Consider the following 22,677-nt stretch of genomic DNA (forward strand, 5'->3'; position numbering starts at 1 on the left):
CCAGTGTGTTCTAAAAGCCCTCCAAGTAACATGGCTCCTGCTGGACACTTTTTGCAGGACTCATTTTCACTACAACCAAAAACTTGGACCGAGAGACGCAGGCCAAGTATGAGATCGTGGTGGAAGCACGAGATGCCCAGGGCCTCCGAGGGGACTCAGGCACAGCTACGGTGCTGGTCACTCTGCAGGACGTCAATGACAATTTCCCCATCTTCACCCAAAGTGAGCTCCTCCTCCAGGGCCCTGGGGAGGATGGGGGTTGGGATACTCCAGACTCAGTGGCCTGGAGGATCTTGTGGAGAAGCCCAGAGTCCCTCTACCTCTCCCTAAAGCCCAGAAAAGTCATTTTGGTGCAAGAAGGGGGTCTTCTCCCCATCCCTGCACACATTCCCAAGGCTTTCCAAATACCACCTGCCATGGTGCCTTCACAGGCCACAGGGAAATCGCACTCCCTGCTGTGTGCCACCACTTTGCCCAGAGTCCCACTACCAGATAGGAACAGTTTCACCCAGTTTCTATGGGCTTGGAAAAATCCAGGCCCTAGCTAGAAAATCCCTGTGAGCTGGTGAACAGGGATACAGCAAAGTTCCATATCCAGAGCTGAGGCTGAGCCCTGAGCCCACACACAGACTGCTTCTCTCCCCACAAAAAAATGTCTGACAAGAGTTTTTCACACGCCCCGGTTAAGGGTGGGAAGGAAAGTCAGACGGTTCATCACTTGTACCCTCCGATGCTGAGGTGTAATTCAGAGGCTCAGCCATCCCAATGACGGTGGCCTCGCTCTATGTGGCAGAAGCTCCCTCACAGCAGGACTTGTCTCTCTTGTCAAATGATAGGTCCCCTAGCAAAAGACCCAGCATACAGTAGGTGTTCAATAACTATTTGTTAAATGGATGGAGGGATGGAAGGATAGATGGAGCAGAATCTCTTTGCCTTGAGACCGAAAATTCCTGTGGTGGTATTACTACTACTATTATTATTATTATTATTATTATTATTATTATTATTATTATTTTGTCATGCTGATTTCCTGTATAAAAATGCATTAGGATAGCATGAGGGACAATCACCTTGTCTATCTCATTAATCCAATGCCCTCGGGGGCACCTTATTTGCATCAGCCAAGTACACATTTGCGGTGCCTGAAGACATCCGTGTGGGCAGCTCCTTGGGCTCTCTGTTTGTTGAGGACCCAGATGAGCCCCAGAACCGGATGACCAAGTACAGCATCGTGCAAGGCGAATACAGGGACACCTTCACCATCGAGACGGACCCCAACCACAACGAGGGCATCATCAAGCCCATGAAGGTTTGTAGGCATGCAGCAACGACATCAGATGTGGGGCTGAGGGCTCCTGGCATTTTCAGGACTCACCCAGGGGCTGCTCCAAGGTCAGAAGCCATTGAAGGTGCACATTCTGGGTCAGCTTAGAGCTGGCCATGTGCTCATGAGCTTGTGACCCTGGAGCTGGGAAAGGGAAGCCAGGAGAGAAGGGTCAGTGCCTTAGGCTGAGTTATCCCAGAAGCAGACCTTAAAGCAAGGATTTGAGTATAAATAATTTACTTGGGAAGTGATCCCAGGAAGTCTCAGGAGCAGTGACACATAAGAAAAAGGATACAGGGGCGCCTGGATGGTTCAGTTGGTTGAGCACCTGACTCTTAATTTCTGCTCAGGTCATGATCTCATCACTCATGAGATCAAGCCCCACATGGGGCTCTACACTCACAGTGCAGAGCCTGCTTGGGATTCTCACTCTCACTTTTGCTCTCCTCTCTGTCCCTCCCCTATTCGTTCTCTCTGTCAAAATAAATAAATAAGCTTTAAAAAAAAAAAAAAAAAGGAATGATACAGGTTCCTTAACTGTCAGGTTAATAGTGCAGGCAAGTGGGGCACAGTCCCACTGGTAACACCCAGGGCACAGTGTGAAATATGCCTCAGAGTTGCAGGGGCTGAGAGAGGGAGCTGCAGGGTCGTCTGAGGGCCCCAGAGGGCGTTCACTCTCACACTTTCTGGCCTGCCCTGGGCACCCACCAAAGTAGAGCCCTGGTAGTGATACAGGCACTTGGAGCAGACAGCCACAGCATGTAAGGAAGCAGGGAGTACTACAGGGGTGGGGGTGGGAGTGGCTACTGGCAGTGGCTGCTGCATACAGACAGAGCAGTCAGGCCAACTGAATCTGGAAGAGGAGGCAAGAGACATAAAATGCCTCTAGAATGGTCATGCAGAGGACTGGGGGCCCTGGGCCAGGGATGACCCACCTCAAATGGGACATTCTAGAACCCCTCTGACTGAGCTGGGCCATTCCTGCAGCAGAACTCTCCTGAGGCTATCCCCGGTCCGGCTCCGCACTGGGGACCAGAGGCACCTAGGTGAGTCCCATGGCCTCCACGGCACCAAAGCTGTCAGTGAGTGGAGCAGACGAGCATAGATGAACAGGGTAGCCGCGTGTAAGTGCTCCAGCAACCCACGCAAGGAGCAATTACCTGTGTCAGGGAGGCAAGATGGGTTCTGAGAAGACATTTGGCCTCTTGAGTAGGGATTGTGAAGTGGGCAAAGGCAGGAGAAGCATCTTGAGCGAAACCACAAAGAAAAGGCACATACGTAAGGACCTGTGGCTAGAACTAGTAGCTGTGATCTCCTAGAGAGCAGGACTGTGGCTCGCCCACTGTGTGGCCTCAATGCTCAGAACAGGGACAGTCACAGAGTTAGGGCTGGGGGTGCCCTAAGGTTGTCGAGATGCAGTGGAGGGAAGCCGAGGACAGACAGAGAGCCCTAGCCACTCTCTTGATGACCATGGAAACATCACTTCCCCCATCCATGAAACTGGTGTCATCCCAGTGCAACCTTGCAAGGTTGCCATGAAGATCACGTCACGTGCTTGGCTCAGAGCAGGCGTTCACTGCACTTTTCCCTTCCACAGCCCCTGGACTATGAATACATTCAGCAATACATCTTCACCATCGAGGCCACGGATCCCACCATCAACCTCCACCACCTAAGCAGCGCCTCCACCAGAAAAACTGCCCGAGTCATCATCAACGTCACAGATGTGGATGAGCCCCCCAGCTTCCAGCAGCCCTTCTACCACTTCCAGCTGTGGGAGAACCAGAAGAAACCTCTGATCGGCTCAGTGAGGGCCAAAGACCCCGACGCAGCTCGGCGGAGCATTGGGTAAGGGGGTAGAGGGTGTAAGGAAAATGATGATCACGATGATCCTGGCACCTGCGGGACTGACAATAGGGCCCAGATGGGGAGAATGGCTTCTCCTGGCACACACACGGGACGTGACAGAGGCAGGACTAGAAGCCCAAGCTCTTCCACTGACCCCCATGACCAGGCGGGACCCTGTCTTGCCCAGGCACCTCTGCCCAGCTCAGTCCTGGCCATCAGAGCTGTCCGCTGGCTGCGCTACCTTGGAGGGGTTATTCTTTGGAATAACTGGCTCTCACAGGTCCATCTAGGGAGATCTGATGGTCAAGTGTTCATTTCACACAGTAAAACAACACAAAGATCTGCAAAGAAAACATCAGTAACCCCCACTTCCAGGTAACACTCATGTTTGTGGCTTGATGTTGTTCTGTCACCCCTCTTCTTCATGCCCACACAAACATCTACTTACGTTTACAGTAGATTTGATGGTTGCCTGTCTGTCTGTCTGTCTGTCTGTCTCTTTGTTCGGGGGTTTTGATTGTTTTCAAAATTTTGGGGGTCATACCATGCCCATTTCATCACCACCTGTTCTTCATCTCCACTAGACTCCCAGCCTCTACCCTCTGGGACCAAAAATATGGTTCTAACCCATGCATTCTAGAGCCATGTAACATTTGATTTTAACACAATCTCATTTTATTCCAGAGGGCTAGCCAATTGTGGCAGCACCATTTATTAAATAAGTCATCACTTTCCCACCTTTGTTATACACCTGAATCCATTTCTGAATCCTCTGTTCTAGCCACTCTTCTGTGGCAAAGCCATTCTGTTTTATTGTAGCAGCTTTACAAAAACCTAGTAGATACAAGCCAAGTCCCTCCCTCGTTGCTTTTTTAATTCCTGTAACTTTTATGTGTTCTCAAACATTCACTCTTTCACATGAACTATAAAATTAATTTATCTGTTGTTTAAAAAACATTGGAATTCTTTTTTTTTAATTGTTTTAATGTTTATTTATTTTTGAGAGAGAGAGAGACAGACAGTGTGAGTGGGGGAGGAGCAGAGAGAGAGGGAGACACAGAATCTGAAGCAGGCTCCAGGCTCTGAGCTGTCATGAGACAGAGCCTGACATGGAGCTTGAACCCACAAACAGTGAGATCATGACCTGAGCCAAAATCAGACACTTAACCGACTGAGCCACCCAGGCACCCCAAAAACATTGGAATTCTAAGGAGAATTGTTCTATATCGATTTGGGGAGAATTAATGTTTCTAAGAAATCAGGTCTTCTTACTAAGGTAAAAAAAAATATGTCCCCAAAAATGGAGATTTGGGCCACACTGCACAAGTTTTGGGACTACTGTTTTCATAGCCACACTATTCTAAATAAGCTATAATGATAGTTTTTATTTCTTTATTGAGCCAAGAATTTATTTTTTTTAAGTGTATTTATTTATTCTGAGAGAGAGGGAGAGCACAAGCAGGGGAGGGACAGAAAAGAGAGAAAGAGAGAAAGAGAGAGAGAGAGAGAGAGAGAGAGAGAGAGAGAGAGAGAGAGAATCTCAAGTAGGCTCTGCACTGACAGTGCATAGCCCAATGTGGGGCTCAAACTCACGAACCTGTGAGATCATGACCTGAGCCAAGATCAAGAGCTGGACACTTAACTGACTGAGCCACCCAGGTACTCTGATCCAAGAATTTATTTAAGAGATTGATTTGATTTTTTTCTTTTCATTTACAAGTGGTAGGGTATTTTTTGTTTTTGCTTTAACTTGCTCTGTGATATAATACAACTGTATTTGCATCCATTTTTTCTAGAATATTTAAGATTTTGCTTTATATATTTCAATTTTTCTGTTTATAAAGGTTCATAACTATTTTACCTTCATTACAACTTATAACTTTTATCCTTATGAAATTACCCAACTTGTTCTGCTAAATACTTTGCCTTCAGTTCCACGTTGCCTGATGTTAAGTTTGCCAGTCCTGTTTTCATATTAGTCTTTGCCTGATAGAAGTCTTCCAACCTTTGCTTTTAACTTTTCTAACTTCTGCTTTTCACTTGGCATTAAGTTGTCTCTCAAAATTAGAATGTAATTGGCTTTGCTTTTTAATCTAAACTGAGATGCTTTGGGTTTAACTTATTTACATTTGTCATCAAAAATCATAGGTTTGGGGACGCGTGGGTGGCTCAGTTGGTTAATCGTCTGACTTTGGCTCCGGCCATTACCTTGTGGTTCCTAGGTTCAAACCCCACATCGGGCTCTGTGCTGAGAGCTCAGAGCCTGCAGCCTGCTTCAGACTCTGTGTCTCCCTCTCTCTCTGCCCCTCCCTCACTCACATTCTCTCTCAAAAATAAATAAACAGTTTTAAAAAATGATAGGTTTGAGCTTCCTGTTTTAAACCTTGTTACACATTTCTCCTTTCTCAAACTTAATGGCTTTTTCCTTTCCTCCCATATATGCTAGAGTCTTTTTTTTTCCTTTTTTTTCTCCTAGAGATTGGAATGTGATACATCCATTTTTACTTCTCCCAGTGAAACTTACTTCTACCTGTAAAATTAAAAGTGTTTTCCTGGACATTTTCTACTTTGAAATCTCTCTCTCTCTCTCTCTCTCTCTCTCTCTCTCTCTCTCTCTCTCTCTCTCACACACACACACACACACACACACACACACACACACATGATTGCTTTCCTATGTACCATAAAGAAATCAATCATTTCATTTAATTCTTCTGAAAGCAGGCTGTTTTTGGTGGGGGACGGCGGGGATTAGCAGAGAGAGAGGGAGAAAGAGAATCTCAAGCAGGCTCAGCACTGTCAGCACAGAGAATGATGCAGGGCTCAAACCTACAAACCATGAGATCATGACCTGAGCCAAAATCAAGAGTCAGACACTTAACTGACTGAGCTACCCGGGTACCCCATCAGGCTTTTATTTTATATTGAGACATTTCTTAGTTAGATGAAATTAAGTTTTCATAAAAATTTTTCAAGACCCTATTTCTGTGCATGATATACTTCCTGAGTTATTGTATACTTACAAATACCTTAGTTCTTTTGCCTTATGTTAATAATACCAGATATGCTCCTATAATTTTCAGTCTATAGACACTTCCTTTAAAAATACTATCAATGGGGGCGCCTGGGTGGCTCAGTCGGTTGAGCGTCTGACTTCGGCTCAGGTCACGATCTCGCGGTTCGTGAGTTTGAGCCCCGCGTCGGGCTCTGGGCTGATGGCTCAGAGCCTGGAGCCTGCTTCCGATTCTGTGTCTCCCTCTCTCTCTCTGCCCCTCCCCCGTTCATGCTCTGTCTCTCTCTGTCCCAAAAATAAATAAACGTTAAAAAAAATTTTTTTTTAAATAAAAATACTATCAATGTGTTCTAGAATTTAATTTTGTGAGGATATCTGAGATAAGTCTGATTTTCTTCACAAGAACACATTTTTCTGTCTGAACTCTGTTTAGTTCCTCCATATAGCCTTAAAATTCAAAAGTGTCATCAGGATATACATAAACATTGATCTCTTTTAGAAATTATGCCTCATATTAATGACCTCTTTTAATCTTTTAATCTTAGACTTGTGTCTTTCTTTAGATCAGGAATGTTTTCTCTTATTATATCTTTTGTTACTACTTCTGTTCTATTTGTTCTGGAATTTTCCTAAGTAGTAGCAAATATATACTATATACCATATATATATATATATATATATATATATATATATATATATATCTCATTTCTTCATACCTTTTTATTGATTTCTGGAAGAACTTTTCCATTTTTTACTTCATAAATTTAATTTCTTTTCAATCATTTCCTATCTATTCCAGCTCCTTTTTTACTTCTTCCTGGCTCTTGCCCAACCACCTTTTCATTAATGACAAAAACCAACCCCAGCTCTGGTGCACCTGATTAAAACTCCTCCTGCCACAGCTCTCAGAGTGCCACTGATGGAGTCTCAAGGCACCACCTCCAGTCCAGTAAGGGCAGCACTGCTAAAATCGAAGGGGTTATCGCACCTCCCTGATTCCCTCTAGGTGGTCGAACACAATGAGCAGTGAGAGGAGGATGGAGAGGACACAAGGGTTAGACCATGAGGGGTCTCCCCAGCAAAGAACAACAGAAAGTCATGAATTTCTCTCCCCTGGCAGATACTCCATCCGCACGACCAGTGACAAGGGCCAGTTCTTCCGAATAACCAAACAAGGGGACATTTACAATGAGAAAGAGCTGGACAGAGAAGTCTACCCCTGGTATAACCTGACAGTGGAGGCCAAAGAACTGGATTCCAGCGGTGAGTGGTCCCAGATGCTAGGGGACCTGGGCTTTTCTCCTTTCCCTCATTCCTTCAAAAGAGGCATAATCTGTCATTTTGGGGCTCTGGGGGTATCATAAGCTCCCGCTGAAGCACTACTTGGCTGGGATACTATAGAGCCTCTATCCCCAAGGTGTGGATGGACCAGCAGCACCCACATCACCTGCAACCTGGTTGGAAGGGTAGAATCCTGGGCAACCCCCAGACCGAATCAGAACCTCTTGCACATTACAGCTGAAGAAGCACTGTCATAAAAGAGCCTGCTAGATGTCCCTGTGATGAGAATCACCTAAGGCACCTTTTAAACACAGAGCCTTTCCTAGAGGTTCTGGTCCAGTTATACAGAAATGGGGCCAAGGAATGTGTATCGAACAAGTACCACATGATTCTTATTACCATGGATGTTTGGAAAAGACTGTCTGGGGGGAAAGGAGGGGGACAATTTATATGCCAGTCAGTGGGTTGAATTCAAAATATGAAGCAGCTTCCAACTTCAAGATTATTAGGTTCTCCAGATTAGTGTAACTTTTGCCAGAGGGAAAGGCAAGTGTTGGGATTTTTAAAAAATTTTTTAATGTTTTATTTTATTTTTGAGACAGAGAGAGACAGAGAATGGATGGGGGAAGGTCAGAGAGAGAGGGAGACACAGAATCTGAAGCAGGGTCCAGGCTCTGAGCTGTCAGCAGAGAGCCCGACACGGGGCTCGAATTCACAGACCATGAGGTCATGACCTGAGCCGAAGTTGGAAGCTCAACCAACTGAGCCACCCAGCCACCCCAAGTGTTGGGATTTTATATCCTTTACTTACATGAGAAAAATCACAGCTCCAGGAGATAGATTAATATCCTCGCCTTACCCAGGAGACCACCAGGGCCTGGGGGGGGGGGGGGGGGCGGTGACTTGACCAAGGCCCCACTGGTGCTACCCTAGAGTGTTCCCTGCCTCCTTCTGGGCTTCCCAGACTTGGTCATCACCCCTGCCATGGCACACAAGCTCCAACTGTGATGGACTCTTGCGGGTTTTCCAGATCAGTCTTTACCCCTTTCTTCCCCATCTAATCTCATTCGCACATTTTTAAACGTTAAAGTAATGGTTTGTTGTTCATTTTAAAATATGGGATGGGGCGCCTGGGTGGCTCAGTCAGTTAAGCGTCTGACTTCGGCTCAGGTCATGATCTCGCGGTCAGTGAGTTCAAGCCCCATGTCAGGCTCTATGCTGACAGTTCAGAGCCTAGAGCCTGCTTCGGATTCTGTGTCTCCCTCTCTCTCTGCACCCCCCACCCCACTGCTCACATTCTGCCTCTCTCTCCCTTAAAAAATAAACGTTAAAAAATGTTTTAAATATGGGAAAAACTGAAAAGAAGAAAATCATTCCCCTATAACCCCACCATACAGAGATAATTACTGTTGACACTTCAGTGCACTTTCTCTGGTCTTTTTTTTTCTATACATATTTTCATGTAAGTGAGACCATAATATTTATATAAAAAACAGATCCTGCATTTTTACTTAGCCTTATTTCACAGCCATTTTCATATAATACTAAAATATCTTTATTACATTTTTAAGTGTAATTTACATGGGCATTGTAAATAGCCACATGTTCCACTCTTTGAAAGTGGTTTAATATGTTAACCCCAACTCACTTAGGTTGTTTACCTTTTAATTATTTTGTAATAAATTAATTTTATTTATTTAAATAAATTATATTTGTTTAATTTAATTTAATTAAAACTTTCTTTAATTTGCTTGCATTGTTTACCTTCTTGATTCTTACAAGTAACTGTTAAGTAAACATCCCTGTGCATGAAGCTGGACGCCCTTCCCTTCCTCTCCCAGCCCTTTCATCCAGAACACCAACCCTGGCCTCTCTTCCAGAGGTCCATAGCCCCCTCTTCCTGCAAAAAGGGCATCCCTCCAGGACTCCCCATCCACATACTTTCTACCCCTCGGACTGGCATCAATCTGAGTCAATGGCAGTCAGGAGCCCTTTCTCCCTGCAGGGTACTCCACAGGCAAAGAATCCATTGTCCAAGTCCACATTGAAGTTATGGATGAAAATGACAACGCTCCAGAGTTCGCCCAGCCCTACGAGCCCAGAGTGTGTGAGAATGCTGCCCAGGGCAAGGTGAGTCCGGCTCAGCTGGGAGGGCGAGGCACGCTCACTGAAGATGGGCTGAGAGGCAGCACCTCCCACCCACGGTCAGCTGGCATTTCACTGAGCTTAATGTAACCTGCACAACAGCCTTGAGGAAAGGTGATGTTATCCCCACTTTATAGACGGAGAAACTGAGGCTCAGGGAGAACGTATGAAGAATACACTGGTGGGGAGGTTGGTCCAAAGGGTGGCTTTGTGGAGACTATTTAGGTTAGTGTTGCAGAAAAGATGCAGCCACGGTCATCAGATCTGATACCAAAGTCACCATCACTGATCCCCCAGCCACCCCAACACCACCACTGACTGCCCCCCATTTTCCACATTCCAGCTGGTCGTGCAAATCTCGGCAATAGATAAGGACGTAACGCCGCGAGATGTGAAATTCAAATTCTCTCTGAGCACTGAGGACAGCAACTTCACCCTGACAGATAATCACGGTATGCATCAAAGTAGTCAGCTTGGCTACTGGCAAGGGCAGGGGCACAGTTAGTTGAGTCTTGAAGCACCAGGGTCAAGAACCAAGCCAACCAAGTGGGGGCAAGCCCTCACTGGGGTCTTCAAGTTACAGGATATTTTGTACAAGTCCTTATGGGGCTGTGCAATGATCAGAGCTAATGTGGCCAAACTGCCAAGTCCACATTCTCCATAAGATGCTCAGGTCAGCAAGGAATATAGAATAGATATGGGGTGCAGACGCTTGCTCAGTTCACGATCTAGCCAGTGGAGTCCTTCCCACACTGGATCTCTATGCTCAGCACAGCTGCAAATTCTCTATGAATTCTGAGGTCACTACCAAAGAGTCAAAACTGGAAACGTGAAATCCAAATGCCAAGAATACAGTGAACTTTGTCTTATTTCAGCTACAATGACTACTTACCACCAGGTGGCCCCAGGACAGGATCTGGTCCACTCCTCACAGCCCAGAGTCTGTGATATCAGCAGTGCCAGTCAGAGCTTCTGATGAGCATATGTTTACAAGAGTGACGATGCTGAGCTGACTGAATTCCAGGCAAAAGTAGGCATGTTTCCGTGGCCTCAGTGGCTTCCTGAGGAAAACAGAAAATCCCTCTTGGGTCTAATAGAGCAATCCTTCACCCAGCACAGAGTAGCGTTCCTGCCTTTCTCTGATGGCAAAACTGTGGCGGATGAGGATTCATTCCTGTATAGAAGAGCCAGTGCCACCTGTGAAGAAGGTCAGGGTCCCTGAAGGCAGAAGGCAGACCCAGGGGATCAGCCACAGACTCATCCTTAAGGAGCCATTCTTAGAGAAAAAGTGGCCACGATGTGTTGACGGTCAATTACAAACCATTCAAACGTTCAGCTGTCTTTAGTAGTAAACAATGTGGCAAAAATACTTGTCACCCCACCCCCATCTCCACCTCAATCCCACCTCAGAGGGGGTCTGCATTGGGATAGAAAACTTAAGTGCCACCCCAAAGACACCCCATGTACAACCAGGAAGGAAGCCTGTTGGTGCCAGATTCACTTACAGCATGAATGTCCTGTTATGATATTAAGTGAATGTAGTGAGAAATCTCTAATTTCTCTCAAAGTATCAATGGCCATATAGCTATTATTTTTAATTATAATAGACATGGTTACTTAATAGCAAAGTGTAATGAGCTTTCATCTGAAATCTAAAAGACAGACCCCTTTGCTTTGGGAGCTGACCCAAAGGGAGTCAGCTTCCTGAGGAAGCTGACCCTGCAGGGCTAGATAAATCCTGGAGCAGGGAATCCCTAGACCCTCTGGCCACCAGCATCATAACCTCCCAGAAGCCTACAAAAGGCAGATTATCTGGCGTCTGATCATGAAATGTGGGTGTGGGAGATGGGGGGAGGGGTAGGAAAATGGCAGCGAAGGGGGAGCAGGGCTCTGAAAATCTGTTTAAAAATCTCCCTGGGGGATTCTTCAGTACATGGAACCACTGACCGGAGCTGGGAGGGGCAGCCAATATTTGGGCCAAAGCGTATGTGCAGTTCCAGCCTGCCTAGGACATCCTCAGTTACTGTGTCATCATTCCTTTGGTGCCCCAGGGAACATGTGCATTGTTTTCACTTTCTAGTGGATTTTCAGGAATAGCAGAAACAGGCTTCAAAGCTAGCCCAGTGCTGAAAGACTTTGAAAAACTTTATTTTTCCCCATTGTCAAAGCTTGCAAAAATGCATTAATTGAGCCAAAAGAGAACCACCTGTTATTGCAGTAGAGTTAGGAAAGAGGAGGTGGGGGTCAGACGTATCAGTTGCCCACAGAAACAGAAGGCAAGGACTTTACATTTTGGCCAAGCCATTCTTTTTTTTTTTTTTAATTTTTTTTAACATTTATTTATTTCTGAGACACAGAGAGAGACAGAGCATGAGCATGGGAGAGGCAGAGAGAGAGGGAGACACAGAATCCAAAGCAGGCTCCAAGCTGTCAACACAGAGCCTGATGCGGGGCTCGAACTCACAAACTGTGAGTTCGTGACCTGAGCCAAAGTCGGATGCTTAACCAACTGAGCCACCCAGGCGCCCCCTGGGCGAGCCATTCTTAAAGGCTATGTCAAGGCAGCTGCCCAAAATATCCCCTCTCTGGAGGAACAGACCTGCACTCAAATGGCTGAAACATGAGGCAGGGGATACAAAGGGCAGAGAAGCAGACTGCACATGGGCTGGTGCAGTCACGGAGGGTCCCCTGGAGGAGGCAAGCCACATCATCAGTGTGCACGAGGGGACAGGCACTCTGGAAGCCAGAGCCTGACTCTGCAGCCCCGGTATTTCCAGATAACACGGCCAACATCACAGTCAAGTACGGACAGTTTGACCGGGAGCGTGCCAAGGTCCACTATCTGCCTGTGCTCATCTCAGACAACGGGAGGCCGAGCCTCACAGGCACCAGCACACTGGTCGTGACTGTCTGCAAGTGCAATGAGCATGGCGAGTTCACCTACTGTGAGGAGATGGCTGCCCAGGCAGGTGTCAGCATCCAGGCGCTGGTAGCCATCTTCCTCTGCATCCTCACCATCACAGGTCAGTGCCTACGATGGGGGAGGGAACGATGGTGGGGAGCGCTTCACAGGAGGAGGAAGAGACCAGGGATCCAGGCGCAAGCCTGCTTCCAGCCCATATCCCACCCTGGGCCTCAGGGTTCCGTAGCAGGACAGAGGAATAAAAGCTCTAGCTCCCTGGATGCCAAAAGGTGGGGGTAGATGTGGGGGGAAAGGGAGAGTTCAAGGCCTTTCCCTTACTTTAAAATACCTCATATATGACATCCATCCATTCATTCATTCAATTTATACGTTTTGAGCACTTACAGCATTCTAGGCACTGTTCTAGGCATTTATTTCCATGAAACCTATTTTGAAAAAAAAATCCTCTTCGGGGGGAAAAAAATAGAAAATTTTAAAAATTCCAGCTTAGATAGCCGCTAGTGGCTTCCTTTCCTTTTTTAGGATTCCTCCAGGCTTGAGGAGGAATCCTTTTTTTTTTTTTTTTTTTTTTTTTCCTCTTGTTTGGGCCTCAGAAATTTTAGGAGCATTTTAGGCCTTGCCTTGGTTTGGGTTACTCAGGAAGCAGACCCTGGGACAAGGACTGGGGTACAAGTGGTTTATTTGGGAAGTGCTCCCAGGAAGCCCTAGAAGGAAGAGAGGGGAGTGAAACAGGGAAGGGAGGCAGCTGACGAAGGAAGCATTGTCTCACAAGTTACTAGTGAGGGTCACTGGAGCTCCCTGTCACTGGGGATGGAGAAGCAGCGGGGCACTGTCAGCAAGAGTTTATCCACCAGTTCCCCTCAGCTAACGGTGGGGGGGTTCCTCCCAGTGGAATACATTCTCCTGCACCAGCCCTGAGATGGGGCAGGGGCCGGCCCTCTAGAGGAAAGTTAGAGATCTCCCTGTCACTGAAATGATAGGCCCTGGGGGTGAGGTGGGGTTCCCACGTTATATCCTCCAGGCTTTTCCTGCCAGTGGCTCTCCTTAGAGGCCCCCTGGGTATGCCACCTTCCTGAGGCTTCTCTGGCAAAGAGTCTAGACTCAGAACCCCTTTTAATAATAATTAGTAATAATAATGACAATGACATCACCACCACACGTAGAATACACTTACTCTCATAAGTACCTTGCCAAATATAAACAAAGCAGGGAAGTCATCACTTTTATCTTATAGACAAGGAAACTAGAGCTTAGACAGGGTGTCCCAGCTTATCTTACATACGTAACAGTTTGTTAAGTAACTCAAGGCCAGAAGGAGAGAGTCTGGGGGATGCTGTGACCTAATTTTAGGAGCTCTCTGTGCCACACGGACCACCCATCCTCAGGGGTTGGTGATCCTCGCAGTCACACCCCTCAGAGCTCTGAGCAGGGTCAATATCTACACCACTGCCCAACCACGGGACCCCAGGCAAGCCACTCAGCCTCCCTGAGGTCAGTTTGCTTAAGGGTAAAATGGGGAGAATAATACCTGCCCTGAGTGAAATAACACGAGAACGTGTCCAGTATGGAGTCAGCACATATCCAATAGGTGCCCAAGAACAGCTGCCGTGAGCACAGCACCACCGTTATCCAGCAGCAGCAGCACCACGGCCATCAACAAAACAATGGTTCGGAATCTCCACACTCCGAATTTCAACTCCATTCCCTTCCTCATTTCTTCTCCAACCTCTGGCCTCCCCACCTTTGCACACAACATAGAAGGATTTGCCACAGTGGTAGGGGGAGACAGGAAATGTGGACGTAGGTAGATGGGGTTGAGACTGGCACGAGAGAATGAACTTAGGGGAGTCCCACTCTGTTCCTCTTCCCCCACCTCCACCAGTGGCTATGACAGCCAGTCAGGACCAAATCCCCAGGGAAGGAGGGTCTGTCCCAAGGGGGTGGGAGGCACGACTCTGACCCACGGAGGGCGGAGGTTGCGGGGGGGGGGGGGGGGGGTACCCACAAGGTGTCTAGACCAAACCAACCTCCGCCTTGGCCCAGGTGTCGCTGGGATGCTGGGCTGGCCCGGGAATTTCCAGGGAGGAGGGGAGGACGCAGGTGAGCCCCAGAGGGCCAGCTGGGCCGGGTCTGACTAGCTCTGGCTCGCTGCAGTGATCACCCTACTCATCTTCCTGCGGCGGCGGCTCCGGAAGCAGGCCCGCGCCCACGGCAAGAGCGTGCCCGAGATCCACGAGCAGCTGGTCACCTATGACGAGGAGGGCGGAGGCGAGATGGACACCACCAGCTACGACGTGTCGGTGCTCAACTCGGTGAGGCAGGGCGGGGCCAAGCCCCCGCGGCCCACGCTGGAGGCGCGGCCGTCCGTCTATGCGCAGGTGCAGAAGCCTCCGCGGCACGGCGCGGTGCACGGCGGGCCGGGGGAGATGGCCGCCATGATCGAGGTGAAGAAGGACGAGGCCGACCACGACGGCGCAGGCCCGCCCTATGACACGCTGCACATCTACGGCTACGAGGGCTCCGAGTCCATCGCCGAGTCCCTCAGCTCTCTGGGCACCGATTCATCCGACTCGGACGTCGATTACGACTTTCTCAACGACTGGGGCCCCAGGTTCAAGATGCTGGCCGAGCTGTACCGCTCAGACCCCCAGGTGGAGCTGGTGTACTAGGGAGACGTGGGCCTCCAGGTCTGGGGACCCAAACCTCTGCAGCGCGGGCCAGTCGGACAACAGGCACTGAGCCCGCAAATTGTAGCACTGACACCCTAGCCCAGCAGCCCTTCTTCGTGGGTCCCAGAGAGTTCACCACCTCGGGTAGCAAACTCCAAGTCCCTGAAATGTCCAGGAACATACTTCAAGTGATAGCTACCCCCTAAACTCTGGAAGATCCAGGCTGGTGTTCTGTCTCGGCTTGGACATCCATAACCCTGTCACCTGGGACCACGGGTCCTACTCAAACACTTGCTGTGGCTCCTTAAAGCAGCTTATGGTTCAAAAGCCAGGGGGAGATCTTCCCCAACCCCCTCCCCCCTCCCCCGGTGAGGTTGGTGAGATCCTGGTGCCTGTCTGCCTGGAGCAAAGGGCATGGCCTGTGGGGCAAGACTCTCTGCAGCCCAGTCCCACCAGAGCCTGGAACCATCCATCATGCCAGCCCTGCTTCAACTTTCTCACGCTCTCCCAAGTCCCCACCACTCCCAGCCTCTCCCCAGGTCTGTCAAGAAGGATGAGTGGGTCCCTTGACAGCTACCAAACTTGGGTCCTGAGGTGACCTCGCTGGCCTACCACACCTGTAACTGCTGTACTGAGCACTGAAAATTCAACCAAAGTCAGGAAAACGGCTTGTTGAACTTTGAAGCAACTGTGAATCCATCCTGGAGGGACAGTGGAGACCAAGTGTGACAGATCATATGCTGAGGGCCACCTGCACACCCACACCCTCGGGAGAGGGCCTGGGGTAGCTGTGACCCCAATTTGAGTCTCATCGACACCCCATCAGTTTTGCCTGGGAAGTGGAGCAGATGTTCCCCAGAGCAGAAGACCTCTCCCCTTATCTTCCTTGCCCAGTCACTCCTTCAGCTCTTTCTCTGTCTCTCTCTCCATCTACTCCTTATCTCTTGACTTGAAGGCCCTCAAGATGTGACCCTCAGCAACTCTGGTCAAAGTCCAAACCCAAACATGACTGCACAACAGAACTGTGTCATTTGCCTTTACGCACCTCGTTTGTTGCCACATCTCAGGAAACCCTGGCAGGGCCTCATCCCTCAGGCACACCCTGCCTTGCCCATGCCCTGTGGTCATCTGTGCATCTCCCACTTTCAGCTAAATCTGGAACATTCCACTGCAAACACACCCTGGGGAAGTGGCATCACTCAACGGGAGAGGGCAGGAAAGGAGGCAAACTCTCCAATTCACGCTTGGTCATGGACTGAGGTTCCCCTCTGGGCAAGGGCCCTCACACTTCAGGAGACTGTAGATAACACTTGACTTTTTTTTTAAACCAATAACTACTATATATATATATATATATATATATATATATATATATATATATATATTTTTTTTTTTTTTTTTTTTTTACTAATAATACTTACATATTTCTAGCTCTCACAAACATATAGAATAAAGGTTTTTGCATAATAAGTGGGTTGCTATTTAGGTTAACAATTTTAATTCAGATTTTTTAGCTGGATGAACAAATTCCTGTAACCTTCTTTTTCCTATCATTGTAGTTATTGCTCTAGTGATAATAACTATATATTGGCCACACTGGTGCATGGGACGTACTGTATTTTTTTATACCTAAATAAAGAAAATTCTTGAAATCCTTTTATTTCTAGAGCTGAATAAGCTCATGTGAAACACATACACACATACACATTATCACCACCACCACCATCATCAAAAAAGGAACCCAGGGTGCAAGGGGATATTTGCAATTAGGATTTCAGAGACACTCACTCTGTATTGCAGCAAAGAATAATAACAGACACCTAATCCAACCCCCTTTCCTCCCAGAGCCCAATGCCTTCACTTGGCGTCTGTACATGCCCCCCAGTCCCACCTCCACCCTACACAGTAGGCAGGGCCTGTGGAAGCTGGAGCTGCCACACCATTTCCATGATGGGGTTAGTGAGAGTCATCAGCAGTGAGGGAGGAAGTCAACCTCTAATTGGCTGATTGACAGGAGTGAACAGGTGGCACTTTATTGGGGTGTGTGGGCCCAATATTGGGGTCCTGCCTTGAAAACCTCACGATCAAAATGAGAAGAAACGTCCTTGTCAGACTCAGGTCTTGAATTGAGGAAGTGGGGGTTGAAGTTCACTTCATCAAGGCCTCTGCTCCTTGACCCCTACCAGCAGGGATTCCTGGGGATTATTTCTTCCAGGGATGGTATTTTGTAAACTGTGCTCTGGATAAACTCTAGTTCCTGGAGCTCTCAGGGGTCAAGTTGTCCTAATTCCAACTTTGCTCTTCCTTTGTGATTGCCTTTTTGATCCATTGGTTATTTGGAATGCATTATTTAATTTTCACATATTTGTGAATTTTTCAAATTTCCCGCTATTATTGTTTCTAATTTCATTCCCTCATGTTCAGAGAACATAATTTTCATGATTTCAGTCCTTATAAATTTATTGAGGCTTGTTTTATGCCTTAACATGTTTCATCCTGTGCAATATTCTGTGCACCTGAGAGGAATGTGTATTCTGCTGCTGGTAGTGGAGTATTCTGTAGCTGTTAGATGTACGAGTTTATAGTGTTGTTCAAGTCTTTTACCCCCTCACTGATCTTCTGTCGTTATAGTCTATCCATTATTGAAAGTGGGGTGCTTAGGGGCGCCTGGGTGGCGCAGTCGGTTAAGCGTCCGACTTCAGCCAGGTCACGATCTCGCGGTCCGTGAGTTCGAGCCCCGCGTCAGGCTCTGGGCTGATGGCTCGGAGCCTGGAGCCTGTTTCCGATTCTGTGTCTCCCTCTCTCTCTGCCCCTCCCCCGTTCATGCTCTGTCTCTCTCTGTCCCAAAAATAAATAAAAAATGTTGAAAAAAAAAAATTAAAAAAAAAGAAAGTGGGGTGCTGAAATCGCCCAACTATTATTGTTGAGTTGTCTGTTTCTCCCTTCAATTCTGTCAGTTTTTGCTCCATGTATTTTGAGTCTCTATTGTTAGGAATGTAAAGGTTTCTAATTGTTATATCATCCTGAAGGACTGACGCATTTAGCGTTGTAAAATGTACTTTTGTGTCTGGTAACAATTTTTATCAGTCTATTTTGTCTAATATTAGTATAGTCACCCCAGCTCTCTTTGCTTAGTTTACATAGGATATCTTTTTCCATCCTTTTACTTTCAACCAATATGTGTCTTTTAATACAAAGTGTGTCTTCTGTGGACAAAGTTTAATTGGATCATGGCAATTTATCCATCTTACCAATCTCTGCTTTTTGGTTGGCATGTTTAATCCTTTACATTTAATGTAATTACTGATAAGGTAGGATATATGCCTGCTATTTCCTTTTTTTTTTTTTCTGTCTCACATCTTTTTTGTTTCTCTGTTGCCCCATTACTGCCTTCTTTCATGTTAAAGAGGTATTTTCTAGTGTACCATTTTAATTCTCTTGTCATTTTTTTACCTTTTTAAAAATTTCTTTAGTGGTTCCCCCTGAGGATTATATTTAAAATCTTAAAACAATTCAGTTAGAATTTTTACCAACTTCAATACTGTACAAAACTTTGCTCCTATATAGCTCTGCTCCCTCTCCCCTCCTTTGCACTGCCCATTGTTGTACATATTACATTTTTATGCATCATATGCCCATCAACATAGATTTATAGTTCTTGCTTTAGGCAGTTGTTTTTTAGATCATAGAGGAGGGGGAAAGTTACAAACAAAAATATATATATTTAAATTTTTATATCTACCTATACAGTTACCTTTACTGGTGATCTTTATTTCTTCATATGGTTTCAAGTTACTGTCTGTGTCTTTTCATTTCAGTGTGAATGACTCTCCTTAATAACTTTTTTCTTAATAAATTTTTTAATGTTTATTTATTTTGAGAGACAGCATAACCAGGGGAGGGGCAGAGAGAGAGAGAGAGAGAGAGAGAGAGAGAGAGAGAGAATCCCAAGCAGGCTCCACACTCAGAGCAGGGCTCAATCCCACAAACTGCAAGGTCATGATCTGAGCCAAAACCAAGAGTCAGACATTCAACTGACTGAGTCATCTAGGTGCCCCTCTCCTTAGTAATTCTTGTGGGGAAAGTCTGGTAGTGAGAAATTCTCTCTTATTTTGTTTATCTGGGAATTAACTTGTCCTTTATTTTTCCAAAATATAGAATTCTTGACTGATAGCCTTCTTCTTTCAGCACTGTGAATGCCACCCCACTGCCTTCTGGCCTCCCTGGCTTGATGAAAAATTGGCTGTTAATCTTATTAAGGAAACTCTGCATCTGATAAATCAAATCATTTCTCTCTTACTTAAGGCTTTCAATAGTCTCTCTGTCTTTAATCTTCCATGGTTCCATTATGATATGTCTAGGATAAATCCTAGGACTGTATCTTACTTGGAGTTCCTTGAACTTATTGGATGTGTAGATTAATATTTTTATCAAATTTGAAAGTTTGGGGCCATTATCTCTTCAGATATTCTTTCTGCCTCTTTCTTTCTTCTCTGGGACTCTCATTATGCATATAGAGTATGTTTACTGATGTCCAATAGCTATCTAAGGCTCTATTGATTTTCTTCATTCTTTTTGTTGTTGTTGTTCCTCAGACTAGATCATCTCAATTGACCTATATTCAAGTTTACTGATCTTTCTTTAACTCACATCTGCTCTTAAGCTCTTCTCAATTTTTCATTTGTTTATTATATTTGCAACTCCGGAGTTTCTATTTGTGTTTTTTTTTTTTAATATTTATTTTTGAGAGGAGGGGAGGGGCAGAGAGAGAGAGAGACAGAATCCAAAGCAGGCTCCAGGCTCTGAGCTGTCAGCACAGAGCCCGATGTGGGGCTTGAACTCACCAAGGTGAGATCATGACCTGAACCAAAGTCAGGCGCTTAACTGACTGAGCCACCCAGGTGCCCGTTGGTTTTTTTTGTTTGTTTGTTTGTTTGTTTGTTTGTTTGTTTTAATAATTTCTACCTCTTTACTGATTATTCTCTCTTTGGTGAGACCTAATCTTCACATTTTTCTTTAGTCTTTAGACATGGTTTCCTTTAGTTCTTTGAATATATTTTAAATAACTGGATTAAACTCTCTCTAGTAAGTCCAACATCTGGGTTTCTTCAGGGATAGTTTCTATCAATTACTATTTTTCCTATGACTGGGCCATACTTTATGGTTTCCTTGTATGTCTCATAATTTTTTTTTCTAAAGTTGGATATATTTTTTTTTTAATTTTAACACTTATTTTATTTATTTTTGAGAGACAGAGTGCAAGATGGGGAGGGGCAGAGAGAGAGGGAGACAGAACTTGAAGGAGGCTCCAGGCTCTGAGCTGTCATCCCAGAGCTCGATGCAGGACTTAAACCCACTAACTGCAAGATCATGAACTGAGCCAAAGTCGGATGCTTAAGTGACTGAGCCATCCAGGTGCCCCAGAAAGTTGGATAGTTTAAATAATACAGTATGGCAACTGTGGAAACCACACCCCCTTGACCTCCAAGGTTTCTTGTTTTTGGTTTTTGTTGGTGCTGCAGTTTGTTTAGTGGCTTTCCTAAACTAATGCTCTAAAAGTTGTACTGTTTGTTGTGTGTGGTCACTGAAGCCTCTGCTTAATGGTAGTCAGGCAGTGAGTGCTCAGATACCCTCCTTAAATGCCTGGAACCAGGGCGCCTGGGTGGCTCAGTTGGTTAAGCATCTGACTTCGGCTCAGGTCATGATCTCGCGGTCCCTGAGTTTGAGCCCCGCATCGGGCTCTGTGCTGACAGCTCGGAGCCTGGAGCCTGTTTCAGATTCTGTATCTCCCTCTCTCTGACCCTCCCCCATTCATGCTCTGTCTCTCTCTCAAAAATAAACAAAGGCTAAAAAAAATTTTTTTAAATAAATGCCTGGAACCAATAAATTTCTCAGCACTTGCTAAAAGCCTCTGTGTTTATGTTGTAAAACTCCTTCAAAGTTCAGGCAGGCAGTTTACAACTCAGCCTTAGCCTTCCCTTTCTGATTGCACAGAGCCTTAAAGTCAGCCAGAAGTGAGAACTTAGGGTTCCCCCCGTCTGTCCTGGGCATGTGCAGAGCCCTACACAAGTGAGTGGCCTTTTAGATTTCTAGGAACATGCCAAAGTTTTTCAGAGCATTCTGTGGATAGCTCATTCCCCAACTTTTCCTTTTAAGATTTTTGGTCAGCTGCTTGTTTGTCCCAGCTGTTATCACCACCTCAGGCAGCTGTGATTAAAAGATTATCGCTGGGGCGCCTGGGTGGCGCAGTCGGTTAAGCGTCCGACTTCAGCCAGGTCACGATCTCACGGTCCGTGAGTTCGAGCCCCGCGTCAGGCTCTGGGCTGATGGCTCGGAGCCTGGAGCCTGTTTCCGATTCTGTGTCTCCCTCTCTCTCTGCCCCTCCCCCGTTCATGCTCTGTCTCTCTCTGTCCCAAAATAAATTAAAAATGTTGGAAAAAAAAAAAAAAAAAGATTATCGCTGATTGTTTTCGACAAATGCCCTCAGGAAGAAAAAAGCTGTTTGCACTGAGCAAATTTCAAGTCAGGTGAAATAAAAGCAAGCTTTCAAATGAGGCCTTCTAGGGACCACCAGACAAGTCAAATAATGACAGTTACCTGAGAATTGGGCTTTGGAGGAGCTCTAACACTGTTCTGCCCCTTCCAGTAGCTGCTATGCTGCTGATTTTCACTCTGATTGTGGGGCTATTGGGTTTCAATGCTACCATAGGGCTGAGGAGAGGGGAATGGAGCTAGGGCAAGTTAAAACACCACAAAGATAGTTGTTTTTACCAAGACTGAGCTGCTTCTCTTGAATAAATACTCCCAGAATTGTTGAAAGACTTTGGTTAATTTTCAGAGTTCCTAAAAAGTTGATTTTGGCAATTTTTTCCAGTGTTCTCATCACTTTTATGAAGACAGGATTCCTTATTCTGTCATTGCTGTCGGTGTCAACCACCCCACCACCACCACCACCCCGGCTGGTTTTTGAGCTCAGTTTTCTTACCTGTCTGATGTCCAAATTCAGGGGCCTGCCCTTTGAACTCACAGTTGCCCAACCCCTAGAGCTCATGAGATCTGTACACTACCTTTTCCTCTAAGAAGCCTCCCAGGCTTCAAGTTACCTCCAGATCAGGCAGTTCCTATTCCTCCAACCCTCCAGTGGTGGGGCCTGGCTCTGAGCTCTCAGCCACTCTAGCCACCTCCTCTCTTTGGTCCCTGTTTACCCTGAGGTTGGAGGAGTGATCTTTGTGAAGGCAGGAGCCTTGCCTCTGAATTTGCAACCTTTGGTGGACACCACAGTAGGGCAAAAACCCAGTACTCCCTGGATTCTGCTAACCACACTACACATACTTGCTCCTGCCAACCCTAGGCCCCGGACTGGCAAAAGTGGGCAGAAGCAAGAGAGGCTCAGAGCCCTTCCCTTACCCCAGGTCAAATCTGAGGCTGACATGGCCTTCCTCATTTCACAGAAGACTAAAGTGAGGCCCAGAAA

At 46.4% G+C, this 22,677-nt stretch overlaps 1 protein-coding gene and 1 long non-coding RNA gene across 3 annotated transcripts in view; one reads left to right on the forward strand and one right to left on the reverse strand.

Annotated features, from left to right (window-relative positions):
• LOC131499573 (uncharacterized) overlaps positions 1–14,692 on the reverse strand; it is an 815,236-nt gene extending 800,544 nt beyond the window's left edge. The window contains exons 1-2 of the long non-coding RNA XR_009255960.1: positions 14,562–14,692; positions 10,504–10,672 (exon numbers count right to left, since the gene is read on the reverse strand). This is a non-coding gene — a long non-coding RNA (uncharacterized LOC131499573). The remainder of the gene's footprint in view (positions 1–10,503; positions 10,673–14,561) is intronic.
• CDH5 (cadherin 5) overlaps positions 1–16,855 on the forward strand; it is a 34,370-nt gene extending 17,515 nt beyond the window's left edge. For both annotated transcript variants that reach the window (XM_058707649.1, XM_058707648.1), the window contains 8 exons: positions 58–222; positions 1,122–1,309; positions 2,922–3,172; positions 7,306–7,448; positions 9,472–9,596; positions 9,955–10,063; positions 12,389–12,634; positions 14,689–16,855. In XM_058707649.1, coding sequence (XP_058563632.1) covers positions 58–222; positions 1,122–1,309; positions 2,922–3,172; positions 7,306–7,448; positions 9,472–9,596; positions 9,955–10,063; positions 12,389–12,634; positions 14,689–15,203 — 1,742 coding nt within the window. In that variant the 3' untranslated portion in view covers positions 15,204–16,855. The remainder of the gene's footprint in view (positions 1–57; positions 223–1,121; positions 1,310–2,921; positions 3,173–7,305; positions 7,449–9,471; positions 9,597–9,954; positions 10,064–12,388; positions 12,635–14,688) is intronic.
• Positions 16,856–22,677: the final 5,822 nt, after the last annotated feature.

The sequence above is a fragment of the Neofelis nebulosa genome, chromosome 17 (genome assembly GCF_028018385.1).
Source record: "Neofelis nebulosa isolate mNeoNeb1 chromosome 17, mNeoNeb1.pri, whole genome shotgun sequence".
Taxonomy (NCBI): Eukaryota; Metazoa; Chordata; class Mammalia; order Carnivora; family Felidae; genus Neofelis; species Neofelis nebulosa.